Source organism: Camarhynchus parvulus, chromosome 1 (genome assembly GCF_901933205.1).
Source record: "Camarhynchus parvulus chromosome 1, STF_HiC, whole genome shotgun sequence".
NCBI lineage: Eukaryota > Metazoa > Chordata > Aves > Passeriformes > Thraupidae > Camarhynchus > Camarhynchus parvulus.
Genome location: NC_044571.1, coordinates 96418557 through 96446206, shown reverse-complemented (window position 1 = coordinate 96446206; position 27650 = coordinate 96418557). Strand labels below are relative to the sequence as shown.

At 39.7% G+C, this 27650-nt stretch overlaps 1 protein-coding gene across 1 annotated transcript in view; it reads right to left on the bottom strand.

The window, feature by feature from the left end:
• The window catches only part of GUCA1C (guanylate cyclase activator 1C), a 38162-nt gene extending 11755 nt beyond the window's left edge, over positions 1-26407 (bottom strand). The window contains exon 1 of the mRNA XM_030954528.1: positions 26216-26407. Within this exon, the coding sequence (XP_030810388.1) occupies positions 26216-26407 (192 nt within the window). The remainder of the gene's footprint in view (positions 1-26215) is intronic.
• Between the last annotated feature and the right edge of the window lie 1243 nt (positions 26408-27650).

The following is a 27650-nucleotide window of genomic DNA, read 5'->3' as shown; positions in this document are numbered from 1 at the left end:
AAGGGATGAGGTTGTATTGACCAGGCCGTTACACAAGGTTTTGCCGTGCCCAGATGAAGAGGACCTGCAAGGTTCGGGGACTTAAAAATTACCAGGACATTTGTGTTGGAGGAGTTGGAAATACAGAGCCAGCTCTATGCCCTGGCTCTCAGAATTGCAGGCTACCCTAGTAAAGCCTGGTGAAATCCAAAATCTTAAGACGACAAAAAATTGTATTTCTTTAAAATTAACAAATACCTCCTAAGTCCTTGCCATCATAGACAATGTCCTTTTAAGATTACCGGCGGAGACAAGGAAGTAACCAGGCTGGGGCCACTCTCCAGGAAGGCTATACTATAAAGACCTAGCCCTCTGCCATCCTCTCCTGAATGCTGGGGTTTAGCTCTCTGTACTTCTAATTTTGAGCCTTTGCCTGTGCTTTTAGGAACATCTTTCCCAAATTAAAGCAGTAGGCTAGAGGGGAAAAAACCTGAAAAATGCAGCTGTGACATCTTAACATATTTTCCAGGAAATTCCTTGCTGATAATCCTAGCAGATTTTTCTTTTTGACAAATTCAAAAATGTAGCAGGACAAACCTCCAGGAAAAGTTGTCTTGGTTTGAAAGAAAGACGTCTCCCAAGGAAAGTGGAAGGAAATATGACCGCCTTCCCTCCTAATTATTATAACTTTGAAATTAAGGAGCTTTCAGGCAGTGATGTGGGAAAAGGAATAACAATTCTTTACTAGTATGTATAACAAGGCAAACAACAACAAACAGAGCCAGAATCCCAGGCGCAGCCGCAGGCGCTTTCCCCTTCGGTGTAGTTATGCCCACAGCCAGCAGGGGCGCTGTTGGCTCCCAGCTGGGCCAGGCAGGTGCAATTATACCCCCACAGCTGCAGGGGGCGCTGTGGCGCAAGCACAGTCGCATCTTCCTCACGTGGTCTGAAACAATTAGACCATAACTCCAAACTCAGTGTTAAATCCTACAGTCAAGAATTCAACTGTACTTGCATTAAGCAAGTGATGATTTTGTGATAATTAAGGCTTTTAGTTGGTAATGACAAATTATTACAGCAGAAGTTTGTATTATCACAGCAGTGCTGGCTTCAGACCCTCTGTGCCTTCGGCTCCAGAATCCCAGTGACCTGAATCTCCTCAGGCACCTTCTGCCAAAGGCTCCAGGACAAGCTGCAGAGTAGAGCATGTTCTTCACCTCTGGTCCTGTCCTGACTGGGCCAAGAGAGAGCTACTACATGAGCAATCTCCTGCTTAATCTGGACAAAAGCTTGTTGTTGCTCAGGGCCCCAGTGGAACTCATTCTTCTTGCGCGTGACCAGGTAAAGAGGGCTCACGATCTGGCTGTACTCAGGAACATGCATTCTCCAAAAGCCTATAGCGCCTAGGCAAGCTTGCATTTCCTTTTTGGTGGTCGGTGGAGACATTGGGGTGATCTTATTGATGACCTTGGTGGGAATCTGATGCCATCCATTTTGCCACTTTACTCCCAGGAACCGGATCTCTTGAGCAGGTCACTTTACTCTTTTTGGTGGCAAAGCTGGGTTTCAGAAGAATCTGGATGATCCTCTCTCCTTTCTCAAATACTTCCATTGCTGTGTTCCCTCACACAATGATGTCATTGGTGTATTGCAGATGTTCCAGAGCCTTACCCTTTTCCAGTGCAGCCAGGATCAGTCCATGGCAGATGGTGGGGCTGTGCTTCCACCTTTGGGGCAGCTGGTTCCAGGTGTACTGCACGCCCCTCCAGGTGAAAGCAAACTGAGACCTCCATTCTGCTGCCAGAGGAATGGAGAAAAACGCATTAGCAATGTCAACAGTGGCATACCACTTTGCTGCCTTGGACTCCAGCTCGTACTGGAGTTCCAGCATGCACAGCAGCACTCAGCTGTGAAGTCACTCTATTCAAGCCATGATAGTCCATAGTCAATCTCCATTCTCTGTCAGACTTGTGCACAGGCCAGATGGGACTGTTGAAGGGTGAGTGGGTTTTGCTGACGGCCCCTTGGTTCTCCAGTTCATGGATCTTTTTGTGGATGAGGAATCACAGCATCTCAATTCATCTGGTACTGACAGCAGTGCACTGTCAAGGTGGCAGTTCATACTAGTTTTTCCTCCACTTTCAGAAGTCCAACTGCAGAAGGATTCTCTGATAGTCCAAGCGAGGTGTTCAACTGCATAATGTTCTCTGCCTCCACAGCAGCTATGACAAAAGCCCATCTGAGTCCCTTTGCGTCTTTGTAATAGCCATTCTAGAGGAAGTCTATGCCCAGAATACACGGGGCCTCTGGGCCAGTCACAATAAGATGTTTCTTCCAGTCTTTCCCAGTCAGGCTCACCTTGGCTTCCAACAGGATCAATTGCTGTGATCCCCCCATCACCCCGGCAATGGAAACAGGTTCCGCCCCCACATGTCCCAGTGGTATCAGGGTACACTGCACACCAGTATCAACTAAGGCATCGTATTTCTGTGGTTCTGATGTGCCAGACCATTGGATCCACACCATCCAGAAGATCCAGTTTTCCCATGCCTCTCCCTGGATAGAGGCAGGGCCCCTCTAACCCTGGTTATTATTTTCTTCCTGGGCATACATGATAGAGGTACCTTCAAGGGGATCCAACAGATCATCCTCCCTTCTCTTATACCTGGAAGCTTGGTCATGGGAGATTGAGGCTGCCTTCACTTTAGTGGAACTCTGTCAGTAAGTGTTTTCCTCTTTGAATTCATGCACCTGTGCTGCCAGGACAGAAGTAACTTTCCCATCCCACCTTCCCGTGTCTTTCCTGTGGTCACACAGGAAGAACCTCAGCTCATGGGGAGTACTCCCTCTCCCTAGCTGGGGCACATCAGGCTCTGATATTGGGGACTGTGACTCACACTGGTAGCACACTGTTCTTCCTCACCTCCCTAATCTCTTTAAGGTCCTAAATCAAAGCAGAGACATGAGCCTGCATTGGGCCATTGACCATATTCTCTAATACCTGAGCCTGTTGGCAATGAAACCCACTGTCTCTTGGTTGTCCATAGCATTAATTGTTGCGATGAAGGTGCTGTATTGAGATAGCCCTAGCTCTTCCAGGGCCCACAACATTTGCCCTGTGCACCTGACCTTGTCAGGATCATTACCATGCTGTCCATCCCTTCCATGAATTCCTCCACCTTGGCCATTTCTCTTGTGTCTCTGTTAACAGCAGACCTTTCATTAAGGGTAGAAATGAGCCAAATCATAGAGTCTTATTTAACGGTGTGAAAAGGGTCCCAGTTTATTCTTCTTTACAGCTTAGCCATCCTGACTCTGACTACAGCAAGTTCCTACTGTTGGATTTTCTGACTGACTGCTGGCTATATCCTGCTGGAATATGACTGCAAGTGTTTCCTTGCTACCTCTGACTACAGGCTTTTACCTAGCTCAGTTATGACTGCAGGCTCCAGCTCTATGAGAGCCAGACTAAACTCAAAGCAAATCTTTTGCAGTAGCAACTCTCTTCCTTATTTCATTCTTCATTGTGTCTCTCTGGATCATTACTTCTTCCTCAGGCTCCTCTACCTCCTAAAGGTCTTCTTCCTCTATACTTCCCCCTAACCAGAGGAGCCCACCCCTTTTATCACACTTCATTAGTCGCAGCTGCGACCCATTAAGGGCAAGACTGGTCTTCTTTTGGTAATTAGTACAACTGTGAGTTATCAGGGGCGAGGTCACTTGTAATCCCTTCTTCTACACCTACAAGGTACCAGTCGTTAGTCTGTCTCTTACCAACAGATGGGACAAAATTCCATAAGAGAAAGAAACAAAAGGAAAAATCCTAACCCCCAACAAAGGTACACTGAAGACATACATATTTTCTAGTGCCAAAGATGTTCTACTGGGCAGATTTGCGTGATTGTATATAATGCTTTGTGAATCTCAAGGGATGTATGAAAGCTCCTAAAAGTTACATGCATATACTATAATTGTCTAAACTACTTGTATTATAATAGTAGACTGTTACTATAATAACTGGTTTATTCTTAATTAATGTATAAATAAATAGAAAAAAAAGACAATTATGCCTTAAAAGAAATCTTAAAATTTCTTTGAATAATAGAAGCACATTCCTGAACAGTTTCCCATTAAAATTAATTTCCCCTTTATCTTCATAATAATTTTTAAAGTAATGCTTAAAAATAATTATGATTAATTGTCCAAAGTCAATCTCCATTGCCTATTCACATAACATGACAAAATTACAGTGTTACCTGATAATGGCATGCTCCAAATGCTTCTTAAACTCAGTGACAGCTGCAGAATACATGCTAATTTATTTTCACTTAAATGAATATTTCAAAGAAACCGTAACCTAATCCAAACCAGTTACAAATCAAGGCTGTGTGATGCAAGGAAAAGCCAATGGAGTATTAATCTGTAAAACTTACCTACTTGAATATTTTAAAATTTAGATTTTAAAGAGAAACATTTATTGGAAACTCAGATTACTCTTTTGGAAATGGAAAAAAACCCAATAAACCAAGAACAGAACAAAGAAGGCCACTAAATTCTGCAGTGCTGTAGAGAGATCTGAGACAGGCATTTCTTTAATGTCCCATGTAAAGAATTGGTCTCCCATGCTTGATGGTGCTATGTCACTACTGGGGAATTACCTCTGCTCTAAAACTTTTAGCTCATAACTTAAAACTCATAATGTTAAATCCTTCAGTCAAGAATTCAACTGTACTTGCATTAAGCAAGTGATGATTTAATGATGTAGGCTTTTAGCTGGTAATGACACATTATTGGCAGTGTGCCCCATGACAAACCAATAGAAAACAAACTTAAGATTATGAAATTGCACCAATAACTGTGTGAAGTATTTACAATATTACAGAATGTTTTTTTTTTCTTTTGGAACCAATATATAAAATTGAATGTAAAAATTTTGGGAGACAGTTTAGAAGGAGAATACAGGCATTCTTTAGTATAATCTGTAAATAAATAAAGTAGTATTTGGAAACCAGTGAAATATTCATACAACATGGAATTTTTTATCAGGGCACTGCACCTTTCAAAGGCACTTAAGCATACTGAGAAAAATTAGGTAACTATACTGCCTTGAACACAGCAAAGCATAATTTAACCTCCTAATTTACAGTAATCAGGCTAGTTACTTTACATTTGAGATAATTTTATGCAACATTACTCCAAATTAAGGAAAAGCAAATGATTTGGCTTTGTTGCTTTTGTTGGATTGTGTCTGAAACTAATGGGAACAGGATTTTTACATGTCACCTTCAAAACGTCCAAATATATAAGGAAATAAAAGCTGTAGATTTTTGTTACTTCTGACAGAAGAATTCTTTCTGTCTAAGACATACCTAGAGTCTTATTTTCTTCTAGCCCTTGGTTTAGAAGCTGATTAAGTTTTTCACATACAAGCTTTTATTGCTGACTACAATGTGATAGCAATGACTGTCATAAAACAAAAATAAGCTTTCTAGGGTTTTCTTGTGGAAACACTTATGATACTGACACAATCTTCAAAATCAGAAAAAGCAAGAGTTAGACTTCTCTGGGCAAAGTGGAAGTGCTGGGCCAATACAAGAACCATGGAAAAGGGATAACATAAAGCATCCTGCCTCAATACAATATCAGTTTATATGGTTATTGTCCCCATAGTGTCATGCAGATGTTGCTGCTGCAACTTTGTTGATTTACCTAAGCTGGTTGGTCAGAGTAGGATAAGAAAAGGGTCCAAGGAGTAATTTCAGGCTGAAAACGTCCCTAAAGTTATGTGTGTTGCTGAACTTATGTTTGCTCAATTATTCAGAGACTGATGACAAAAAAGAGGAAAGTAGTTCAGGAAAGTTTAGGAAAATGTTTCTTTGATTATCATCCTTACTTTCTATTAACTATTGCACCCGATTTTGTTGTGTCAGTTCTGGTAATGCCTGCGAACATGTAGGGATGTAGCAAAGAGGCTAAGTGGCTGCTTAGGCAGTCTGACAATTCATATCACAGCTGCTATTCCAGAACAGCCACTGCTGTTCTGAGGACACAGCAGAGCAAGACAGTCTGGGAAAGGAAGCCCAACTGAAAATTATGTTTTCCAGGAAAGGACAGTTAGCAAAGTTATCCTGAGCCATTATAGTTAATCCCACAAGAAGTGGAAATGCTTAATATTTAGGTTCCTGGTAGTTTTTGAAGCATTGCTCTCTAGCACCCATATTTTTAATCCTTTAAGAGGTCTTCATACCTTCTGTGATCATGTGGAAGGCAGCTAACATATCATGCTAGGTAACAATTGCTCAGTTTGGCCCTGCAGCCTTTAACAAAATAATGTCTTCACTAGAATCTCTAGACTAGATGATTCATAGAGATGAAAATAACATTCTTCTCTCTCTCACAATTCTCAAGATGGAAAAAGTGGAAGGAAAAAACAAGCTGAAAGTCAAATGAAGAATAAATTACAATAAGCAGCAAAAGACCTCTGAAAATTATGACACCTTTCTGTGGACATTTGTATGCTTTTCATGGAATATGAGGTTCAGCCACTGCTTTAATAGAGAATTTCATGGCCAAATGACTCTCATTTCCTTCTATTACAATACTAAAGATGTTGTACTTGGCTAACCACATTCATGTCCCTATAACCAAAGGAAGATAACATCTATTTATGTCCAGAACACAAGATCAGATGCTGAAAAGTCTACATGATAATTTGAATTATAAAGACACAGCAGGACAGTGGGGAAGGAGCTAGGATGAGAAAAAAAGGAAAGGTGGTCTGCCTCCCAACCCTTCTTAGCTTTGTTCAAAGTATAAGGGGTGAAGGGAAACAGTTATGATTCAGGAAAAAAAAGGAGAAAAGGAAAAAAAGGATTTAACTTGAGATTTAGTTTACATTGCTAGTAGTCATCCCTACACACAACAAAGTTCTATTGAAGTAACATATTTTTGCATTTCTGATTATCTGTTCTACATCAAACATCCTCTTAAAACTGTCTTCTTTTTATTTTAAATGGATTCATTTTAAAATCTTTTTTTATAATTCTAATCTGCATAATGATGTCAGATGAACTCTATCAGAGAACTACTTTACATTTTAAATGAAAAACACAAAGTAGAAAAATGATCAAGGATTGACATCAGTTGGTGGCTCCTTATCTAAAGATTTCTAAAACTGCTGTGGAGTGTCCGTTTTTGTGCATCTACCAACTTTATCTCTGCATAAGAAGTAGCAGAAAATAGTGTTCTCTAATGTGGTCTGTCCAATGCTTTATAAATTTTAACAGAAAGTCCTTGAACTTGTATAATTTTCTCTCAGGGCCACATACCTATTAATCTTTACTCTTCACAGTAATTCTACCTTTTAAAATCCAATTTTCTTATAAAGCAACATACACTTATTCCTGTAGCTAGTTTCAATAATGCCAAAAGAAGCAGTAAGAGAACTACAACAGCAGCATCCCATTTTCAGTCCATTGCTTCACTTGTTAAATGACTATGCAAATTTTGTCCTTCAGAGGTCATAAGAATTCAATCAATCATTCAATGAATCAATCACAGTGTTCAATTTTTATTTTTAGTGGTGGCAAAACCTATCTGCAAGCTAATGGGAAATGAATGGCAGTGATCTGGGTTTCTGATTTAAAGAAAGAAGATATTTCAGAATAAGGGTTGCATAGTAGCAGCGCTGACTGTAGAATTTGTCCTTATTTCTGCCTAAGAGCAAATAACACTTCCAATGTATTATGGATATACACCACACATTATTTTTCTATATATGTTTTCTCCTTTAACATCAGTGAAACATCGTTTTGATGGATATAATAGCACTGAAATATATTCTCACTGACAACCAAATGTACATCAGTATACTTGGCAACTACTGAGATATTTGAGGTGAACATAACTGTTTCCTCTCTAAAATTCATCATTAGGATTCATGAACTAGGACTGCCAGTTATGAGTGGACTGACGCACAAGGGAAGGAAAAAAAGTAGGAAGAATTAAATGTGTTTATATGTGCTTGCAGATTTATCCTTTTTGTATTACAAATAGCTTAAGGGCAAAGAAGACTGAGATAATTTTTCTCTAAGAAGGGACTCTTCACATCTAAGAAAGGAAATACTTTAAAAAATTAATTTGGTTGTACTTGTATTTTAATAAACACATTATTTTTGAAAGTTTTCATTAGAAAGCTGTGGCAAAAGATAAACCTACCACTTATTATCCTGCCAATGTCATTATATAAATAATGCTTACAAGTATTAATGTATGAGTCATCAAACAAAATGTTTGCTGAAATGCTACCTTCTGCACTCCTTGTGAGAATCTCAAGGAAAGTGAATTTTGCAATTACAGTTCTGGATGTTCAGCACCTTTATTTTTCAATGCTGTTAAGAACGATGAAGAACAGCTTTCAAACTTCACTAGCATATTTATTTGTTTGCTTGTTTGTGTGTTTAATTATAAGAAAAGCATTCTGAAGCACCCTTCACAAAGGGTGAAGAAGGCCTGAAAAAAACATCACATGATAGTCCCCCCCTCTTAAAATCTATAGATAGATTTTTTAAAAAATTAAAAAGATATCTGTGTTCCTGGTGCATAGGGTCATTTAGTTCTGAAACCACTGGTGGTCTGCACAAGAGACACACTAGTGCTTATTTAGTATCTTCTTGAGAAGAAAGGTTTTCAGACATAGCCTTTGTCACTAACCTCACACAGAAGCAGGCCCCACCTGGAAATGGCCTTTATGCATTGAACAGGGACACTCTGGTGAGCCAGAGTCACAAATACTTGTGCTGTGCTGATAGATGTACCTGCACCTCACGCATGTACCTGTACCTCACAGGTGTACCTGCGCCTCACAAGTGTACCTGCACCTCATGGGTGTGCCTGTACGTCATGGGTGTGCTTGTACGTCATGGGTGTGCCTGTACGTCATGGGTATGCCTGTACCTCACAGGTGTACCTGCATCTCACAGGGGTGCCTGTACCTCACGGGTGTGCCTCTACCTCATGGGTGTGCCTGTACCTTATGGGTGTGCTTGTACCTCACAGGTGTACCTGTACCTCATGGGTGTGCCTGTACCTCACAGGTGTACCTGCATCTCACAGGGGTGCCTGTACCTCACGGGTGTGCCTGTACATCATGGGTGTGCCTGTACATCATGGGTGTGCCTGTACCTCATGGGTGTGCTTGTACCTCACAGGTGTACCTGCATCTCACGGGGTGCCTGTACGTCATGGGTGTGCCTGCATCTCACAGGGGTGCCTGTACGTCATGGGTGTGCCTGTAGGTCATGGGTGTGCCTGTATGTCATGGGTGTGCCTGTACGTCATGGGTGTGCCTGCATCTCACAGGTGTACCTGCATCTCACGGGTGTGCCTGTACTTCACAGGTGTACCTGCATCTCACAGGTGTACCTGTACCTCACAGAAGTACCTGCACCTCACAGGTGTACCTGTACCTCACGGGTGTACCTGCATCTCACAGGTGTGCCTGCATCTCACAGATGTGCCTGCATCTCACAGATGTGCCTGTACCTCACAGGTGTGCCTGTACCTCATGGGTGTACCTGCATCTCACAGGTGTGCCTGCATCTCACAGATGTGCCTGCATCTCACAGGTGTGCCTGTACCTCACAGGTGTGCCTGTACACACATTAGCATGGGAGATAACTGAGCCCAAGGAGCCAAACAGCCACAGCATCATTGCCTCATTGGCATGAAATGATTTCCCTGCTGCTGAGACCAGAGGAGACCACAATCTTCCACATGGCATTACATTTCTCTGTGAAGATGTCCCCTTCCCTGTCATTTGTCCACTGGCCATTAATTTCTGTGAGTGGGGAGCTGAACTACTTTTTTATCTCTAACTTAGAGAAAGGCAGGGAATGTTAAGATTTGGTTTGCAACTATTCCTGTTGGTATTTGTATGGATGACTTGAATGTAATGAGTTTTGAATGGGCTTTTAGTCTATCACAAATGGTCAAAAAATTTTACGATGCTGCTGTTATTCCTTTTAAACTATTTTGAGTTTACTGGAAATTTAGGGTTTTTGCTGGAAATCCTAAGAGGGTGAAGAGTGTCTGTAACAGGCTTCAGCTGGAAGCAGCAAAGCTGATGAGAAGGTGAAATTCACTACTGTAGTTATATGATACAGTTGCACTGGCAGCCTATGAGGTTAATATGCCACACCTTACATGCTAGAGGTTTTAAACTGGCACACATAAAACACAGAGGAGAAAATCTATGCACCTTTCAAGAGTGTTTTTTACCATCTTGATCTATGTTTTTTACTATCTTGATCTGTGTTAACTACCTCCAGACATGGATGTCCTCAGATTAACTCGAGGCATTAGGCTGCTATAATTGGAATTGTAGATTAATCACAGGACTAACTCTTTAGCAGAGCTTTCTGAGCAGATTCCTATTTTGAGAAAATGGAAGCCTACATGTGAAAAATGCATTTTATGCTGAGAAGACTGCATTAAATGACTCAAGTTTTCCATATTGGGTTTCTCTATATGTAGATCAACTGTAAACTAGTCCCTAAACTATATGATTTTTATAATCTTCAGCAATAGAAGTCATAACAATTTTCAACTGTAAAAGTCCACTACTAAACCATGGTTAGAGCAGGAAAAAATCAGGTCATATATCTATAAAAAGTCAGCTGGGGGAAGCATGAGAGGAAGTTCAAGTTTGCCAACCATCTATTTATAACAGCACTTTTGTATGAAGAACACTTTTAAGACAAAGGAAATAATTTCTGTCAAGAAGTTTTGTATACTCCGCCAGTCACTGGGAAAGTGACGCCTTGATTAAGAAGCAAAAACCAGAAAAGAGTGTTATTGGGATGTTAGAAGACACAAGACAGACTGTGGATTTTGGACCTGGTTAACACAAGAGATTTGATAACAGGATGCTTTGGCAAAAGCAAAAAGAACTTTGAAAATTAGACCTAGATGGCAAGAAGATTCAATCAGACAGGTTTACCGGAGAAAGAAAATCTCATTAAACTCTGCAAGCAAGAGATGTTGTTATATGCATACATTTGTGTATGTGATTTTAACCTAATCATTGTAGTACACATTACTAGCCTCCCTGAAATAGTATGTAAGCTTTTGTATCCCACAATAAAATCGGACTCTGATCACCATCAGAATTCCGGTCACTGAATCAGTCTCCCCATCTCTCTCCATTGCCGACAGAATGTGGCAGAAAAGGAAGCAAAATTTTGATCTTAACACCACGGAAGCTGTTAAAGTACTGAAGGAACTGAATGCAAGCAAAAATGACCAAATTATTTCTGAATTTGTGCATTATGCACTTACATCCAATAACTTCTGTGTCTTGAAGATGAATGATTCTCATCTGTTTACTATAGCACAGTGCCTAAATGTTCTGACATAATGTCACGGACCCCTTATTTGTACAATAATAGCTGCCATTTCAAAGCCCATAATGTGATACCTCCAGTCAGCCACCCATTGACTGCTCTTCACGCATCTGTACTTAACTAAAAACTTTTCAGGATGAAATCCTACATTTTTGCCAAAAATCCTGGGGCAGAAAAAAATCTGTAGAAAGCTTATAGGACAAAAAGCAAGTATATGGAATAAAGAGATCCTCTTATTTTACCTCATCAACAACATACAACATTCCTTTCTTCCTGCCCTAAGAAGCTAGCTGTTGCTATGTTTTTCTTAGCTTAATCACATAAAAAATACCACGGCCGTGTATTTGAAAAGCATTTGATCAATGCTCCTTGTTTCTAAAAGTATTCCTTAAACATAGTGGCGATTCATCATGGTAATAAATAAAAAAAATTAAAGTCATGAAAACAGAGTGCTTTTAACAATGCTAGAAAAAGAAAAGTAATACAATCATTATACCGAATAGAAATTAAAATACAGCAAATCTGTAAAGCTCTGTAAAAAATTGCCATGGGCACAGGATATAAATCTTGCATCTTAAATTGCTCCTTTTCATTTTTTTCTGAATAAAAATATCTGTTGGTCTCAAATATGCCAGTTTTACTTTTGTTTGCTTGACATCCTTCCCTAGCAAGGTTGATCCTCTCAATATCTAACATACCTTTACAAATACTCACAGGCTATAGATCAGCATAGATTTCTAAGCTTTGCTGCACTTTAGCTTGATTCCCAGCTGCTCTACTGTTTAATACCTATTTCTCTACTCTGTTTTCTGGGGGTTTATTTCCTCATTTTTCTTTTTGCTTGGAAACTGATCTACAGGTTGGGATGTCCTTGCTGTTCAACTCCACATTATGTGGAAAGCTGAAATTTTTAGAAAAACTAGTTATGAAACACCTGAAAAGAAAGGATATCTGTAGGGACTGGTAAAGGTGCTACACTAAGACACCATCTGGACACACATGACCTTCTCTGGAGAAGGGACTGCATTCCAACCTACCCAATTTGTGTAATCAAACAGGACACCCCTCAGTGGTCTGGTATATATGACCCCAAGAATTACAAAATACAGACAAGGGAGAAGACAGCAGGGGGCAATGCTTTCTCCTGTGGTGACTATACAGCCATATCCCACAGTCCCCCAAGGATGTGCTCCTGAAGGGTGTGATGGTCAGCAATAGGATGGGTGATGAACTAGTTGTCCTGCGAGACTGAATTCCTGGTCATTACTCTGGTCATTACCCCATTCTTTAGCCTGTATTGATCTTAGCACATCTGAGGAAGACAAGGATGAAGACAAAAGTCTTCATCTTGCTATACCTTCAGAAAGATGTAGCAAGAAAGTTGGCAGTAAAAGAGGGAGTTCAGTGACACAGATGAGGCAGCTGAGATCTTTCAGGACAGCGATCCTGAAAGCCGTGCTCAAAAGGCAGTGTGTTCTCCAGCTGTCAGTCCTGGTGCAGTTTTCATGCCTCTCTGTTTTTGACACCATACATACCTCCTGTCTACATTTCAAATGCGTGTTACGTCCCGCCAAACATCTGTCCTCCCTCTACTTCTCATAAAAGCAGTTGTTTTAGTGTCTGGCAGTTTAACAGCTTTGTGTACAAGGGATGACAGCCTGCGCAAGAGTGACACAACTCTGTAACACCAAATAGAGTAGCAGCAATTAGCAGATTATTCCTATTTTAAGTGTCTTTGGCCACTGCCACAGCAAAGGGTGAGCAAATGCTCTTTCTCTAACATGTTTTGATTCCACTCTCCTCACATTTATATTAATCTAGAATCTGAAGGTCTCAACAAATATGAAGGTTTCACAGTACTGCAGAGCATGTGCCCCAGGCCACTCAGCATCACCATGAGTGGAGGGCTCAAGATGGCCAGCTCCAGGACCTTACAAACATGAGGCAGTGCTCAAGACAGACCTAGAAAGGGGTCCTACACAGAAGTATCAGATGACCGTGTCTTCAGCCTTGTCTGTACTACTAAGGAAAATTTATCTTGTCTGGCTGGGAGCCAGCTACATTACAGAGAGCTGATTACAATCATAAGCAGTTATTGCAGCAGAAAAGAAGGTAAATTAGAAGTATAGCCCGAAGAAACTTCTGAACCTCTTCATTCAGTAATATTTGGTTTTGTGACATGTACACTGAGTGTGAACTCCTCATCTGAGTTGTTTTCATCTCTGCCACACGTTCAATATAGTACTCTGAGAAAATCCATTTAAATCTATTTATATACACTGCACTTCATCTTCAGTTATGTGCAGACCATATTTCCCCTTTGTCTAATATTGTTGTAAGAACTTATTAACTTTGAGCACACCAATGTTTTCATATGCTTATATACAAGCACAGGATAAGCAATGAATACAAAAATAACCAGTGATCTGGAAATTACCTCTCTTTTTAAGAATTGTTTCCTGAAAATTTTTAAGTGTCCCCGGAAAGTACTAACGAAGTCCTAATCCAAACCTTCAAAGCAAAGTCTCACTTTTTCTCTTCTAGTGCACCTTAATGGCAAACCTGTCCACAAGAGCAGTTTTGGGAGGATAGCACAAAAAAGAGCCTGCGGACTACACTCACAAACAAAGCAATAGTATGAGATTAAAAAAAAAAAAAAAAAACAAAAAGAAAAGAAGGTTTACCTGGTTCAGATCAAAGATATCAAACACTCGTTTAATGTATATGTCTCCCTGTGGATCCAGCCCTTGAAGATCCAAAAGTTTCTTGAATTCATGCAGACTAAGCAGCCCAGATGGACATTCTCTCATAAATTTGCTGTAATAATGGTGCATCTGTGCAGGGGGATCTGGTACGGATTCTTGGGAGCCCATGTTGTTACACAGTAAGCGTCCCTTTTTGTCTGTTCACATTTCTATCTCCCAGGTTCAAAGTCTTGCTCATGACCACAGCTCAGGTTAATATGGCTTTTAAATGGCTACGTTAAACATCTTACAGCATAAGTTTCTATTTTTATGTAATGCCTATCTCTACTCATGAGATTACCTTTAATGCCTAAGTCTAGAATAGATGGGATTTCAAATTGTGACAAAGAGCACCATGGTCAAATTATAGTTCACCATGCTCCCACTGACTACAAACATGCCTGTTATTAAAAAAATATAGAGGATATTATAAAAGTGATTGATTTTGAATTATGTGCAAACCATTAACAACACAAAAGAGTCTAATTCTGGAATAGTTGTAAGGAATATCTATAATTTTTGCTGCAAATAAGGATGGAAAAGTTGAGAGTGCAAACAGCAATGCCTGTAATTATGTCTTCTTTGCTGTAAGTGGATTAAGCCTTTCTAAAAATCGAGCCCTTTGGATTCCTCCTTGATGTACCTTTTATCATAAATATGCTGGGTGGGATCTTGTATTTGTGTGCAAATCATATCCTATTTCTTCCCTCTCAGCATGGGTTTCCAGATATAACACATGGTTTTGGTCAGCAGCCTTGTAACAGAATTTGAGTGGAAGAGGAATGTTTTACAGTAACTTCCTTAACAGGAATCAACTTAGTCTGGTAAGTAAATTAAAAACAAGTTTGCTCTTGGTCAGTGCTGTAGTTCTGCTTTTTATTTTACAGCTTTCAGGAGCTGAATTCCTTCTTCCTCCATAGGATCAGGGAAGGGGTTAGGTATCAGTAATACTTCTGTACTGATTAGCTTTTATACAAGGAGATGAGCAGCTCAGGGGCGTTACTATAGGACAAAGAAATGAGGAGCTATAAATACCGGTGTAAATAAATAGGATGTTAGTGACACAGAAACAAGACACTGCCACTCATCCTTTTCATTTATAATCAGGGGAGTTTACGAGCACAGTCCTGTGTGGTGGTGAATGCCCATGAAAAATGGCAACCATCCTCCAGTCTGAATTCAGTCAGAGAACAATCAATATTATAGGATCAGGTCAGTTTTTGAGAAGGACTCCCATACTCCTAATAGTCTGTGCTTCAGCTCTCTCCACAAGGACATCAACAACTTTATTATAATATACTTCAAAATATGGCATTTGAGTAAGAAATGTTGGACAATTCTCAGGTGCCAATGAACCTCTGAACACCAAACAGAAAGATACAGACAGTGCCATCACTTTAGCCCAAACTGGTTCAATAGGCAAAGAACACAGAGCAAAGTGGATAGATAGTCAGTGTGTTGCCTTTCCTGCAGAGACCACATCCCAGCCCTAGACCTGCTGTGTGATCCAGTGAGTGAGAGAGAATGGGAACACAACCTGTGTAGGCATTTCATCTGCTGGTGTGTGCTGTATAGAACACTGAGAGTGAATGAAGGGAATGCAAGGACAAGGGAGGTGAAAGGAAAGCAGACCAACCTCTTGGGGATGGACAGTCTGATGACAATTCTGAGCTTTCTTCTTCAGCCATCCTGCCCTGCTCTTAAAGAAATGACCAGTGATTGTGTCAAACAGCAAACACAGGTATCATGTTTTAACCTCAAGTGGCAACTGAGTACTGTAGGAAGCTGTGCTCTCACTCTCACCCCGCACTGCCCCTGGTGGGATGGAGAGAAGAATAGGAAAAAAACTGGTAGAACTAGTGAGTTTAGATAGGAATAGTTTAATAATTGAAATAAAATAATATAGTAACTAATAATAATAATAATGCAGGAGAGGAATAAAACCCAAGACAATCCAGCGGTGTACAATACAATTACTCACCACCCTCTGAGAGATGCCCAGTCTGTCCCTGAGCAGCAATGGGCCCCTCCCAGCTCCCCTTAGTTTATATATTTAGCATGACATTCCATGGTATGGAGTATCCCTTTGGCCAGTTTGGGTCAGCTGTCTTGGCTGTGATCCCTCCCAGCTTCTTATGTACCTCCTCAATGGCAGAGCATGAGACACTGAAAAGTCCTTGACTTAGGATAAACACTACACAGCAACAACCAAAGCATCAGTGTGTTATCAATATTACTCCTACTAAATCAAAAATACAGTATTGTACCAGATACTAGGAAGAAAATGAACTCTATCCCAGATGAAACCAAGACAACAGTGTCAGGAACAAGAAAAGCAGGCTGAAAATAAGAACTATCCATCAATAAGTCACCCAGTGCTAGTCATCCTTCCTCTTTTCTCTCTTTCTCCTGAGCAATAACAGTTCCTTTCCATATCTTCACATGATGTTGTACAGACGCCGGTCACTGGATTTCATTCTAGGCACAGGGAACTTGGGAGCTGCTCACTCATACTGATCCCTCTACCCTCCCTCCTCTTTTCTCTCCCTGAAAAAATCATACATTACTTCTGTTTGTTGCTTCCAAATAGCAAGTCTTGGGGAAGTGTGCCCACAGTGATTGAGGCACATGAGAGACTGCTGCACTGCCTTAAAGAAAGGCCTTAGAAGTCCAGCTTTGTGTCAGATTTTGTATATTCTGGCAAAAGACTCATAAGAGAATGCTAAGTCAAGGTTGGAATGTTTTTAAAGTAATACCTTTTTTCAGAATCCCTTTAGCTTAATAGGAATAACTAAAACACCTGTAAAGACAGCAAAAATGCCTGGGTAAAAAATAATCTGATTTACAGTTCAGTCTCACAGCATCCCTTACCCCTAGCAGAGGACTAGAACGGTATAATTTGGTTGATATAACATCAGACATAAAAAGAAAGGTGAGTTTTATGGGGCACAAAAAGACAAAAATTTATAACCCTCTGCATAGTTTGATGGCACTTAATGAACCACAGACAAAGCATGTGTTGAGACAGTAGAAATTCTATAGAAATCACCTGTTCCAGAAGCCAAGGGCATTGGAGCATTTCTATTTATAAATAAAAATAGAAGATTGACAACAATGTGGAGCCAAACAGAATAAATTAATATAGCAAAGACATTTCAAAGAATGCTGAAACAATGGGTGTAGAGACTACTTTGTGTATAAACACCGTGAAACAATTCCTGATGAGCTATCTGTACCAAACAAAGCTGATTCTAAAAGGTGAAGATAAAATTCCAGAATCTATTGAGATGCCAAGAACCTTTCTGGAACCTGTACCATATCCTGGGAATCAAAAAAACCATATAAACAGACAAAAGTGGGACTACACACTTACACTGAAAATGCTAGTTCCATAATAAAGATTTTTGGTTCAAGGACAATCAATGCAACAACATGGGCACACAGAAAATGCACAATGCAGGTAAAGCAAAACTGTCTCTGTAGGGAACCATGAGAAAAAAAGATCAGATTCCTTAGTTCTGCTCTGAAAATTGTTTACAAGTTCTTAGTTTTAGAAGGGATCATGTAATTTAGATTTCTTTACAAGTGGAAAAAGGTAGTTTTTTGACAGAGGTTGAAAATAGAGGTTGAGCCTTTAAAAATAAAAACCCACATCACAATGAGAGAAATGGCAGATTTGTCTTTACAAATAAGCTGTAGGTCTGCTGGTGGGTAAAACTAGCACTGGGAGATAAAAGAAACAATAGGAAGGATTCCACTGATTGATGAATGGAAAAAGATACTTGCTTTTACAAATAAACTTTAGGGTTGCTGATAAATTAAATTGGACATTGAAAGATGAAAGAAACAATGGGGAAAAACCCTAAATTCCATAGGAACTAAAAATTAAAAGGGTTATACATTAGAGAGAAATCTTTGGTATCAGGTGTTTCAGAAAGTCTGTACCTCTCAAGTACCTCAGCCAATGGGAAAGAGAAAAGGGAAACCTGGCTGGGAAATTAGGATAAAAAGGAGGCTGCATCCTCCAAAAATTTGAGAGACCCCAGGGGAATGCCCCATGGCCTCTCCCTTTATTTGAATAAAGTAAAAGGACTCCTCTGTCTCCTTTTTGGACATAAACCTCTGATGTTTGTGGATTAATTTTCCTAACAACAACAAAACCAAACTTCCCAGCAGGGTGATCAAGAACTAACTTGAAATATAAAAAAGCAGAAAACTAAAATGACAAAGATGACTTTCTCTTTCTCTTGGGTATTGTGAAAACAGTGGTACCTTGGCAGTAGGCAGCCCGCACTACATCCCTGTGTTGTGGAGCCAGGAGGACACACATCTTTCCGCTCTGATGGATGCAGCTGAACGCTACCTCTCCGAAGTGTAATACAACAAAGAGAACTGCTATTGTGTGAAGTGGCAAATGCCAAGTTTTATATGTATTTGAATAAAAAGCTTATATACAGATTTTTGTCTAAATTCATGTCATCTTTGCCAATTAACTTTTTGCATCTGCTCCAGCTCAATTGGCCCCACTTTCTGTTTCCTTCCTTGAAAATTTCTATGTGGTGTTTTCTCTGAAAAAAAGCCACATCTCTTCCTTGTGTGATTCAGCTTGTGCTTCTATACTTTGCTCCACTTCTTTCTTTCTCCATCCCTCTCTTTCCAGCACTCCATTGCTGTCAGGTTCTGGATCCTACCAGTGCTGGGTGCATATGGAGATCTGCCAATGCTCATTTCAGTAGCAGAGGGGCTCTGTGTGGGCAGGACCAGAGGAAGCACCATTGCAGGCATTCCCATGTCCCTGACTTCAGAGCATGGTTTTCTTCCCCCTATCCTGCCATGTCCCTCTAGTACCGTCCAACTCCCCATAGGCATGTGGCCACTCATCATCTGTAGCCAACTTCAAAGTCCATTTATGTCTCAAGGTAGATGCAACCTACCTCCCAGCTCAAGCAGATCTGATTGAGGTGTTTTCAGAGAGACTACCTAGACAGCCCAAGTGGACAAGACATAAAATTTTGGAAAGAGAAGGCTATCCTCCCAGAAGAGCTGAAATGACCTATCCTAGTCAGAAAATTTACCTCCAAAGGCTTTCACTGTTAAGGGTTTTTTCTTTTTTTGTTGTTTGTTTTTTTTTGATTTTTAAGACCCAAACTATTAGGACCCAACCATCACCATCTTCTCCCTATGGACTACTCTACAGTTTTCTAACAATTTGAATGAGTGTTTAGCTTCTAAATTTCTGCATTTCTTCTATGCATGATACAAGGAGGATGACCAAGCTGACCTTTTTTCTTTTATCTTCATGAGAATGTAGCTTGCTGTTAAGAACTGTACTTCTTTCCTTTATAAACCAGAAAGATTTTGCCCCACTGAGACAAATTTCTAGTAGGACACAACCTCCTAGCCTGAGGTAAGAGGACTTACAGATTCTTACTAACTCAAGAGTGGGGATGGGGAAAAGAGAGGTCATTGCTGCTTTCTGTGGTGTTTAAACCCTGGCACCATTGTGGGACACACAATTGCTGAATTATTCTCTGATTGAAAACACTGGTCATGCACTGCCCAACTTTGCTAGCTCACAGCCACATTACTTGTATGCTTCCTACCATAGTTGCACAAACAATTAACTCCTTGAGTTTTTGTATAGCTTTAAAAGTGATAAAGAAGGCAGTGACCGTTAAAGCAACACATCTGTAAGAGCCTATTAGGTCTGATTTCTTTTTGTAGTACTGCTTCATTATTCCTGACATGGAGATTAGGAGTATAGCTCAGTGAAACATATCTTGGTGATGAGAAAGTCAACTGTGCTTATCTTAGTTATGCAGAGCCAGGTCTGAGAGGGTTTTTTTGGTCATTAAACCAGTTACAGATGTAATTTTGTGGGTGTTGTTAGCCACACATGCGACAGTGTGCCTGTACCTATAATTAACCAGCCAACCAAGCATAATGAAATAACAAGTCTTACCCTTTCCACAGAACCATTTGTAGTGCTGTTCCTTTAGTTTCAATGATTATGGGAAGTGCTCTGAGATACCAATTTTACATTTCCCATTTTTTAGTTCATAAGTTACAATGAAGACCCACTGCTGAAGCTGTCATTTTCATTAAAGTTTCTAGCTGCCAAAGAGGTGCATCCTCCTTTGTCAGGAGAATAAGTCAGGAATACTTTCTTTTAGTAGCTATTTTGAATTCATTGATTTTCCTAAACTCAGGGTCGGCAAGAGCTTGGACTGCACCTTGTTGGGTGGGCATCAGGGAACTGCAAGTGGGACTAACAATCCCTGCTATTGCTAACCTGCTACTTTTTAGTAGTCTTATTAGAAATTAAGTGAAAGAGTCCTCTCATCCAGGGAAAATCTGAGAGGCCAATGAAATTTCCTGGCTCCAACTGGGACAACTAAGAAGAAAAAAATCATGGAACTTTTCCATGCTGATGGGAGATCTCCAGAAATCTTCATGTTAATGGTAATAGACCCAAATACGCTCTCACTCCCAACAATGTTTTCATGCCACAAGCTATTTTTGTGAAGGCTTTCAACTTAGACAAATTGGATTTTTCCAGTTAATAATGCTACATATAGATCCTTAACTCTAAATCCTGGTTTCCTGTTTTTACCTGCCTACACAGCACGGCTATTTGCAAGAAATTTGAATTTTATTTTTAAATTTTTTTGTTTATAGCAATAGAATCCCCTGAGCTAAGCACTTTCGAAAAAGGAAAGCCAAGCCAATAGAGTCATCAGCAAATATTTAATTCAAAGACGAGGCTGTCTTCCCTAATTAGGGGCCGTTGTTTTGATTGGAGACGTTTCCTTCCTGCTGCCTGAAGTTTTTCCCGAAGTGAGCAGATGCTGAGCCGCTGGCATCTCCTAGTGGCCTGGGCTCGCAAGACAAGGGCTCGTGTTCTTGCTAAAGAGTGCCCTGGTATTTCTGGGTTCAGTAATCCCTGTTCCAGTGCTTTTCTGGGACACTGGAGAGGCTTTGTGAAGAGACACCTCCAGGGGTTGGACCTTGAGGCTGCCACTGCCAGCCCTCTCTCCCTCTCACTGCAGTGAGCAAACAACCATATTTATTCCTGTGTGTTGTTTCTGTCCAACTATCCGCTCTCTTTCTGATGGAGAATGAATCTCTGGTTAAGATTTTAACAATCTTCTCAACACTTTTTCTCCGTAGCTGGCATTTCAGTTCCACAAGGGTTTCAATTAATGTACAAAGAAGGGGTGAGGCACTATTTCCTCCTTCCACTCCTTGAACATTTGTTCCCAATCTCTTTATACTTGTGCCTTGATTTTGTAAATTTTACTTTTTTTACATTTCACTTGTTTCTTCCCTCCCCTCAAAAGCTATTGTCTACTTACTCCTGTTTATTCCTGGCTTTTTTTTACTGCACTTATAAATTCTTTCCATTTATCTTCTTGAAGTAAAAAAATCTTTCTGATCTATGTAAAAATCGGAGACTGCCTTCCTTCCACCACCTAGCTTTAAAAGTTGTTTTTTATAAGAGGTGAATAGGGAAGTAAAACAGCTGCATAAGTCTTTTACAAGCTTTCTAAATATGAATAAAAATGCAATGATAAAATAAAGAAGAAAACCAGAAAATATTCATTGTAACTGTCTGAAAATGCAGCTCTGAACAGAATTTCCTTTAGAAATGGTGGGAAAAAGAATTTTGAAAAAGGAGCGGGAAGACAAAAATATTCACACAACCTACCAGTAGTGGAAGGGGAGGGAAAACCTGAGGGTTTTAAGGCTCTCATCCATCCCCACCTACAAGGAAACAAACTCGTTTAGGAGATTTTTTAAGAGCTTGTCAATTGGTGGGTCCTTCTCTTTGTCTGGAGTGACCTTGACATGTTCTCAGGACTTCTGCAGGGACTCTCTTGAAGACAAAACATTTATGCTTATGTTGTATAAGGGCTTGTGTCAGGTTTGCAGCCTTGGTACTCTTGCTAGACTTGAAATAGACAATACACCATCATTAGCATTGGGAAAAAATGTTCAGATCTCACAGAAATGTCTCACAGAAAACATCAGGTTATTTAAATACAAACATAGGCGAAGTTCACATGACAGCACCTGAAGAAAGGGTATAAATCCAAGCTAGTGAAATTTGGGAAGAGAACTTATTACAGAAAACAGATTCTTCATGGCTCTCCAATTAAAAGTACATTGATTTAACATCCCATCTAAACCAAGTGTGGTATAAGTACTTTTCCTAATATAATCCTAAGGTTAAAAACAACTAGCAACACGTCTTTATGTATATAATTCTGAAACAGCAAGAGCATGGGGAGACACTAAAAAGTAATCATATTGCTTCATTTGCATAATCCACTTAACACACATGTTCTGTTCACAGGCTTAGTGATGGGTTTTCAGATAATAAAGTGATACAAATTTGAATATTTAAAGCATAGCACTTTTGTTATCATAGAAACTGGAAGCTGACAGAGTCATCTTCAGCAATTTCAGGTTCAGGGAGAAGCTTGCCTTCACATAAGTTTGTTGTTTGCTTGGAATCTCACTTCATAAAATCTAAATGCATGCTTGCTGCAAGAAATTTCATCTCAAATTCTTTTCCTCATCCACTAATGTCATAGATCTGACAGTGATTTTTACCACCATGGCAGCAGAGAAAATTTGATCCTCGATGAGAGAAAATTAATATGCAGAATTCAGGGCAGGGTGTGTTTGGAGGGGACAGGGCGAAGAAAACAAAAGAAAAATAATGGTGCAATTTTCAATGTCAAAGTAAAATGGCATTATGGCTTTTTACATCTGTACGTGTTATGCCACTTCAGATCCTTGACTTACGTGTAGGATTTTTTCATAAATTGATTAAAAAAAATCTGTTAAGCAAGAGTTAGTTTCCACTGACTCAGGTAAGTTGTTTTTCCCTTGATGTATGAGGCAGGGCAGAGAGACTTGGTTCATCTAACTTGGAAAGAGCTGAGTCATCTTGAAGATTCTTTGTCTCTGCTAAGCATGGAAAGGAGTCTTGAGCTGGACTTCTGTAAGACCAGAATCCAGAAGAAAAATTCTTTTCCATTGTACACTGCCTGAGCCATGCTCTCGTTAGAAATGTTGATGCAGTCGGAATGACCGAAAATACTACGAGGATACTGTTACTGAGAAAGCCATGCCAAGCTATAGAACTCACAAATGCATTTCTCTCGGCAAGCTGGTATGAGCAGAGCTCATTCTGCTTGTTATGTAAAGCAGTCCCCTAAGCCAGCCTGAAGCCCCACAGAATGACTTCACAGAAAACATAAATTACAGCAGATAAATATACACATCATGTCTAACTAAACAGATGCAGCCAAAGAGGAAACTTATGAAATCCTGGCACGTTGTTTGAGAGATCCTGGTTCTCGTTTGCCACAGGGTTTTCAATGAGGCTTTCACAAGACTTTATTCAAGGCAAGAGAAGAATAAAACTGAGCTACAGCTTATCTAGATGCTATGTGTTGTATCTGAATAATGTAGGTATACTGTTGCCATTTAATAAAAAATAGACTTTTAAATTAGTATTTAAAGGAAGAACATAAAACATTCTAATAAAATATTCTGGTTCACTTGATTCATTTTCCTAAGTGTTTAAGCCTTTCCAGCTACTAAATTATACAAATAGATTGGGCAGGGATTAAAACTTGCCAGTCATTTTTCTGGGAATGGAAGCCCCATTCTTCATCTTATTTCCATCTCCAAATGGATATAGACTATACAATCTTATTTAACTGACAATTCTAAATGTGCCATTCCTGTTCTGCCTTCTAAATAACTTTGCCTGGTCCTATTGCTGCAGCTGAGCAGCAGCTCAATTAAGAAAGCACACAATAAAATCTATTCCTCAGATTAGTAGTAGCTAGTAGAGGATTGTTACAGCATCTTGGAAAACAGGTAATGAACATCAGATATTTAGTGGGAGCACATTATTAAATAATGAGATTTTAAGCCTAGCAAGAGCAGTTTTACAGTGGGTTTTATGAAGCCCTAAAGGCCAAATCATTGTTAAATTTCATTAAAATGTGGGGAAGAGTTCCAAGCTGATAAAAAACTGAAGTATCTTTTTCTGTCTAACATGGTATATTAATTTTAAAAGCCCTTCTGGGAATAGCAAAACAAAAGGCTCAACCCATACAAACTATGTCTTTTGTCTCCTAAAACACCAAACGCTGGTACCCCAGCTCCATCCTGTATTTTCTCTAGGCAAAAGAAAACAAATGCCTGATCATTTTGTGAGCCAACTATTGCCTTAAACAATGAATAAAAGCTTAATTCTGCATGAATGAGGCATTCATTCTGGGTGTGTCCCTGCTACCCAGCTGCCAAATTTTATGAAAGCATTAGGAAGTGATTAACTGAAATGCCTACTCTTTGAAATTTGGTGGAAATATACCAATTGATTAAAAAGTTCTGGGGATACCAGAGAAAGGGATGAGAGATTGATTGGTAGCAAGAGTCTAACTGATGTGTATATAATCTGAGAAGTTTAAGGCATAGATCTTAATATTCCTCAGATGACTTGAGCAAACTGCTCCATGGGTAATAATCTAGTTGTAGTGGGAGAAAGGCATGTAGGAACTTCTAAAATACCAACAACACCAAAAAGATGTTCCGCCATAAAATAAAAAGCCAAAATCCCCAACACCCAAAGCTCTCCACACTTTTCAAGATCACTGGTGTCAAGGGCTTTTTGCAGTGCAAAAATGCTTAAACATTAATGCTTAAACAACTTAAACTGGAAATGCTCACACAACTTAAACTGGAAAAGCTCTTAGGTGAGCTCAGACACTGTCCATGTGCGCTGTCCAGGAACGTTGGCATTCATAAAGCTTTTCTGGAGAACTTAATGCATCAAATTTTTAATTCAAAAGAGCACAGCAAATTAACAATTTCTGCCAGTCAGGCAAACTGGAAGTTTGCTCATCATCTGTAATTAGCACATTTATTGAGGTAGGTGATACTGCTTAATCAAATTTCAGTATGTTTAACCATCTGGTAATTGGCAGTGGGAAGACTCTTCGTTTTATAGGAAGAGTCCTTGAGGATTATGGAAGAAAGAATTACATAATTCCAAAAAAGCAAGCTGAATTGGGAGTGGAGATGTGTATGGAAACACAAGAAAACCATGTAATAGAGGCACTGTTGCATGTAAAAACACACAAGGTACCTTATACTCTCAGCATTTTCTGAAACAAGTATAATTAATTACATAATTCCGTATCTCTGAACTCATTGAGATAAAAAATGTGGCTAGAGAACATTAATGCTTTATTTTTTTTTAAATATTTTTTATACCAAGATGAGGCCATATGTTCTATTACCTAAAAGCTTAGTTTGTATTATTGACAATTCAGGCTAAACATAATTTCTGTGACTCTTTCAGGGATTACAGATGACTCTTCACTCCTTTTGTCACATTTGGTAGAAAGTGTTACTGTGGTTTAAGGGGAAAATAACTCTAGGTGAGTCTCGTGGCCAGGAGGAACCTGTACGAAGGCTGCGTTGGAATAACATAAGGCAGCAATGCATCTAACAGCTGCTGGACAGATCTTTAGCAGGACCTAGGATGTTAAGCATTAAAACTGGGATGATAGATCAAAACCAAACAGATGTACCTTTGGAAAAGGGGGATTGACTGATACTGAATTAGGCCACAGAAGGTACTCAGAATGAATCACGTGACAGAAGGAATCTTGTTGTGCCTATGTTGCATAAACTGAAAACATTAATACCTATGGATCCAGCTGAACACTCACTGCCTTAGAAAGATTTTTCAAGCAGCTATATAAATAAAAAATTCAATTATTAATGCACACTGAAAATAACTATAAAGATCTGGTTTTCAAAGATGAGAAACCATCATCATGTATTAGAATGACTGTATGAAACTTTCAAATTGGCTAAATGTACTGGGAACAAAGCATTCAACATTGTTTGCCAGCCATTCTTGGTTATCTGCTTGGAGTTTTCTATTGAATCACTTCCATTACCTCTGAGCAGGGAGCTTGCAGTTCCCTGAGACATGTCTCTGAGTGCATCAAATGATAGAGCCATAGGAAAGCCCAGAAGTCAAGAATGAGTTCTTACCTTATTCATGTCAAATGTATGAAATACTTGTTCAACATAGTTGTTAGCTTCAGGAGTAAGTCCATGTAGATCCAGGACATGTTTAAATTCATGCAGGCAAAGCTGTCCAGATGGGCATTCCTTCATAAACTTTGTGTACCAGTGATGAATTTCCATAGCATTAATGTCATCTGCTGATCCAGCAGCACCCATTGCATCAAACATACCAGGTAATCTTTTTCAGTATTAATTCATCCAAATGTTGATTCTTCCTTCCCAACAATGATCATTCAAACACCAACTCTGCCTTTGAGAGCTACTTTAAACCTCTTACAGATCACTACCAAGATAGACTAAGTAAATATAGCACCCTAGAAAGATTACTAGCACCCAGTTTTAGTACCCTGTGGTTTTAGCAGCTAATTAGAGTCTTTGTGCACAGTCAGTCTGCAGAGCCTCAGATGAACTGATTATACCAGTTCTCATCTTGTACAGGCATTTGTGGTGCTAAGGGTGTTTAAACTGGATGAATATTGAAAAAGCAACATGCAGGAACTTTGAGGGTAGTTTCTAAACCTTCATTTTTACAATTTATAAAGTTTTAACAAAAACTTAGAACCATTTTAATACTTGTATACATTTTGTGCAGCTGCCTTGGAGCTTGTATACATTTTGTGCAGCTGACTTTTCATTTTTATTATTTTTGTATATATGGTGATCCAAATCTTACCTTACAGGTCAAAACTGCAACACAATTTGACTTGGATAACCTGAAAAAACTGAAAGTAGCTGTACACTAAGCACAAAAATCTTCTTGTATTTAGACAGCAGTTCTACAAGCAACTGAGTCTCCTGTAAACCAATGTTGTCTTGAAAATTGCTTCCCCACTGCCACTGCTCTTTCAATCCCATCCTTTCACTCCTCTTAGGCCAGCAGAAGAGTTTGTGGTTGCACTTGGGGACAAGTGTTAGAACAGATCCATGGAAAAGCTTGCAATAAGATTGAATACCAATAAATATAGTTAGCTTTAGAAAACATTGCTTACATTTTTGCATTGCCTGGTGTCACAATAGTGGGTTTTACAAGAGAACAGAAAAAGTGAAGGTGGAAAAGGGTGGCCAGCAATATGGGAGTGCAGGACTGCTGCTTCTACTGCTTCAAAATTGTTTGTGGAAACTTGTCGTGGTGCATTGCAGTACCTAGCAATGTACAGGTTTACAGCATTTAAATCCTACAGCAGATACTATGGCATACAGTAGTTTGAAACTAAACTGGTGGAACGTAAAAATACAGCTGTTACACCTATGGCTACTGCCAAGGTGCTGGTCTCACCAGTGGCCCTGCAGTGATGTCTCACCCGAGGAAGCTGAGCACCACTTGAGCAGCTTTGCTCTGGAGAGAGGGACACAGTCCCATTGCCCTCAAGTACTGTGCAGCTGCATGAGATCAATCTTC